Genomic DNA, 5,060 nt, shown 5'->3' with positions numbered 1-5,060 from the left:
GCCATCCAAAGTTCCAATTCGGAAAAGTGGATTGAAGCAATGAAAGAGGAGTATAAATCCATGCAAGACAATAAAGTTTGTGAACTTGTCCCATTACCATAAGGTAAGAAACCCATTGGTTGCAAATGGATTTTTAAGACCAAGCGGGATTCTAATGGTAATGTGGAGAGGTATAAGGCGCGTCTTGTAGCTAAGGGTTTTACTCAGAAGGAAGGGATTGACTATAAAGAGACTTTCTCTCCAGTTTTAACGAAAGACTCTCTTAGGACAATCATGGCTCTTATAGCACATTATGATTTGGAGCTTCATCAAATGGATGTCAAGACAGCTTTTCTCAATGGAAACATTGATGAAAAGATTTATATGGTGCAAGCAGAACACTTTATAACGGCAGACCAAAAGAATATGGTTTGCAAATTGACAAAATCCATTTATGGGCTAAAGCAGGCGTCTCGCCAGTGATACCATAAATTTCATGAGGTGATTCTCTCTTTTGGTTTTGAGATGAATTCAGTCGAGGATTGTGTGTATCACAAGTTCAGTGGGAGCAAGTAACTCTTCCTCCTTCATCCTTCATAACTAACAGCCCCCACAAGCAGGCAAGTGAATGTTGAACATGCCTAGTTTGAGATATAACTTTTGGAACAACAAAGGGGATTAGTTATTTGAAAAGAAGATGAAATAGGCATCAAGTGAAGTAGCTTGGATTGGATCATTTCCCTTATGGAATGACAATCCATCTCTATGTGTTTGGTCCTCTCATGGAATATTGGATTCGCAATTATGTCCATGAATGAATGATTGTCACAATAAAGTTGGACAGATTAGGAATGAGACAATCCAAGATCATGAAGCAAGGAACCCAACCATTGAGGCTCACAAGAAGCCAAAGCCATAGCCTTGTATTCTGCTTCTACAGAAGATGTAGAAAATGATCTTTGTTTCTTACTTTTCCATGAAACCCGATAGTGTCTAAGAAAGAAGCAATATCCTAAAACTGTCTCCTAGTATCTAGGCAGTCTGCCCAATATGATTCTGAGTACCCCTTTAATTGGAAATCAGTTTGTGCAGAAAAGAAAACTCCATTGTTGAGGGAATCCTTTATGTATTTGAGGATTCAAATTATAGCGACAAAGTGATGGCTAGTTGGTGTGGCAAGAAACTTACTCAAATCCCCAACAAGAAAGCTAATATATGGCCTTGTGTGAGTAAGATAGACCAACTTTCTCATCAACCTTCTATAGGAACTTGCATAAGTTAGAGGTGTGCCTGAAGAAGAATGAGTGAGTTTACCACTATATTATATTGGAGTGGAACTAGGCTTAGCAGTAAGTAATCCACAATCTTGAAGAAAATACAAGGTGTATTTTCTCTGATAGAGAAGAATACATATGGTAGACCTAGCAATCTTCATGCCAAATACTTGACTTGGCCAAGATCTTTAATTCTAAATTTAAAGTCCATAAGGGATTTCATGTGATTGATTTCTGCAAGATCATCTTCTGTAAGCACCAGATCATCCACATAAACAAGGATGGCAATGAAGGTGGATGAAGTGATCTTAATGTACAAGGAGTGATCTGAATTAGACCTAGAATATCGAGAATGGATAAGCACACTTGTGAGTTTAACATGCCATGTCTATTGGCTTGCTTCAACCCATACAACGACTTTTGCAACTTACGTACAAGACATGAGCCATTGGTTTGTACTCTAGGAGGAACCTAGAATATCAAGAATGGATAAGCACACTTGTGAGTTTAGCATGCCATGTCTATTGGCTTGCTTCAATCTATACAATGACTTATGCAACTTACATAAAAGACATGAGCCATTGGTTTGTAGTCCAGGAGGAACCTTCATATACACTACCTCATTTAAATCACCAAGTACGAAGGCTGTGTTGATATCTAATTGTTGTAGATGCCACTACTTAGAAGCTTCCAAGGATAAGATGACCTCTAGTTGTTGTCCTCTTATCAACTAGACTGAATGTGTAAAGATAAATTATTCCTTTTGTTTGAGTGAAACATTTGTCAACTAACCTCGCTTTATATCTCTCAATTGATCCATCATCTTTATGCTTGACTAGGAATATCCATTTGTAACCAATTGCTCTCTTCTTAGGAGGAAAAGTAGTGAGTTTCCATGTACCGTTATCATCAAGGGAATTGAGTTCCTTAGTGAGGGCTTGTCTCCAACACTCATGCTTAATAGCTTTTATGTAACTTACACATTCATCAATAGCATATATGACATGATAAAAGTATTTATGACTTGAAGATACTGTATCATAAGACATGAAACTAGACAAATGATATTTGACCTTGGATATGGATGATGGACCAGTGTCAAATAACAAAGAACAATGGTAATCTTCTAGATACTTGTGTCTTTTTTTGGCTCTAGAAGATTGTACTAAGAGGACTAGTGGGAGGACAATGTGTTTGATTGGCAATGTTAGACTCAATTATTCGTACTTGTGTATGAGGGGAATGTATACTAATGTATTGGTATATTTGGTTGTGGCTCTGCATTGGAACTAGAAGGTGCTTGGTTGACTTGAACATATGAAAAGGGATCAGTCATAGCGTTTTGTGGTAGATTAGGCTTAATATATGACATAAGAATATAAGAAGATGGTGTTGTGAAGGGAAACAAATGCTCATAAAAGATGACATTTCTAGATAAGAAGATTTCATGAGTCTTGGAATCAAGAATGATGAACCTTTTAACCCCATGTTTGTATCCCAAAAAGACACATCTTCTTTACCTATGATCAACTATGTTCTATGTGAGGTTAAAGTAGATGCATAGCTCAAGCAACCAAAGACCTTTAAGTGAGACAAATCAGGCTTGACATTGTAGAGAACATGATAAGGATATTTGTGAGACAAGTATGAAGTAGGAAGCCTATTAATAAGATTTATGACATGAGAAATGGCAAAATTCTAGAAACAGTGGGGTATATTGGAGTGAAAAACAAGAGTTCTCTTCCTTTATTAGTATGAATATATTTTACTTTATATCCAAATTGAGAATAGACCAAGGAGACAAAAGCTTGAACAAAACTTGGAACTTCTTTTTTAGTTTCATAAAGTACACTCGTGTAAACCTGGATTTGTCATCCACAACAATGAGAAAATACCTATGTGTAGAAAAATAGGTGTGGATAATCAACCCCAAATGTCCATATGGACTAGATCAAAAGGAAAAGCAGACTTAGATAAACTGCCATTATAAGGGAGTCTTTTTTGCTTTTCCAAATGACACACATCACAAGGATCAAAAGCTTTATTACATTTGATGAAAAGAAAATCCTTTTGTATTACAAGATGTTTTTTCTGGAAAAAATATCTTAACCTATTATGCCAAAGGTTATAATCATAGTTTGTAAAAGAGTGAACACTACTATGAACAAAACTATTAATTGGAGATTGTTGTAGAGGCAAAGAGGGTATGTACATTTCATAAAGCCCAACTTGAAGCTTTGTTAAACCAATCATCCTCAAAGAGTGGATTTCCTAGATATGTCAAACATTATCCATAAAATTAGTTTGCAAGGAGTTGTGTTTGTTAACTTTGAGATAGAGACCAAGTTATAGTGAAAAGATGGAATGTATAAAACATCAGTAAGAAGTAGTTCAACAGAAAACATGACAATACCGGCAATGGCAGTTGAGACTTGGCTCCCATTAGGCAAATTAACAATAACACGCTTAATGTGTTTGAAAGTATGAAAAATAGACATAGTATGGCACACATGACCAATAGCTCCTATATCTAAGATCCGTGAGTTAAATTTAGACATAGTATAGGACAAAATACATGCATTACCTTTGGATTAAGGGGAATTGGACTATTTAAGTGTAGAGACACTGATGATATTACTCAATTGATTGAAATTATGTGTTTGTTGTTTTGATCCTGATTGTTGGAGTATAGACAACAATGCTCTGTGTTGCTCATGAGTCAATTGCATCACATGCATATTGTCATCAAGATCAATATCATCTTTTTCCTTTGCTTCTTTAGTACCATCATTTTCTGAATTGGTTGCAACATTGTTAACAACAATATCCTTTGAAAACATGCTGAAAAGTCATGCTTCTTATAACAATACTCAATTGTATCTCCTAATCTATGATAGAAATTACACATCTTAGTAGTCATTTCCCCTTCAAAACTTGTTGAGCTATTTTCACATTTTGATTGGCTATAAACATCTCTTCCTAATTGGCCTTGATGTCCAGTTCCTCTATTTCTTCCTTTATTGGAATTAAACTTATTATTTCTAGTATCAACATTGTGTGTGTTATATCTATGATCAACGGAGCTATTTAAAATCCTAGGTTCAACTATATGCACATTGATGTGTCTTTCTTTTTGAATTAACAAGGAAAACACTTTGTTGAAACTAGGCAACGAAACCACCAATATTATATGTGACCTAACTGCCTCATATTGATCATTTTGACCTTTAAGAAAGTATATAACAAAATCATGCTCTCTATATCCCTTAATAATTGAAATCAGTCTACACTCACACTTGTTTATGTAGGAACAAGATGGAATTGACCTAAAGTTGTCCAATTCTTTCCACAAACCCTTGCTATGAGTAAAATATAATCAAATTGACAAATTACTTGTTTATAAGTATGAATTTCAATAAGCAATTCATATATTTTAAAAATATATCCCTAATAATACCTTTCTCAAAGATCCTGCCATATCTCGAATGCAGTCTCCATCCACAAGATGCTTTGAGCAAGAGAGGTGTCAAATGACTGAGTTAACCAAGAAATCACTAATGTGTTGCATCTATCCCACATGGAGAAGGTAGAATCATCAATTAGAGGCTTAGGAAGAGATCTATCAACAAACTGCAATTTGTTCTTTGATTTCAAGGTCATACTCATGGCACAAGACCACAAATGATAATTCTCTCCATTTAGAAGAGAAGATACCAAAATTGCTCTAGGATTCTCATTTGAATGCATGGAGAAAGGTGAAGAAGGATACTTAATAGGATTTACTTCATTGATTATATGATTCTCCAT

At 35.3% G+C, this 5,060-nt stretch overlaps 1 protein-coding gene across 1 annotated transcript; it reads right to left on the bottom strand.

Moving 5' to 3' along the window:
- LOC109329404 lies at positions 4,716-5,060 on the bottom strand. The gene has a single exon (XM_019563069.1). It carries the CDS (start codon positions 5,058-5,060, stop codon positions 4,716-4,718), a length of 345 nt encoding a protein of 114 aa, XP_019418614.1.

This window comes from Lupinus angustifolius, chromosome LG16, assembly GCF_001865875.1.
Source record: "Lupinus angustifolius cultivar Tanjil chromosome LG16, LupAngTanjil_v1.0, whole genome shotgun sequence".
NCBI lineage: Eukaryota > Viridiplantae > Streptophyta > Magnoliopsida > Fabales > Fabaceae > Lupinus > Lupinus angustifolius.
Note: the sequence above shows the minus strand (reverse complement) of the source record. Positions and strands in the feature narration are given on the sequence as shown.

Coding starts and splice junctions, on each gene's coding strand:
- LOC109329404 (XM_019563069.1), bottom strand. CDS start 5,060: ATGGAGAATCATATAATCAATGAAGTAAATCCTATTAAGTATCCTTCT.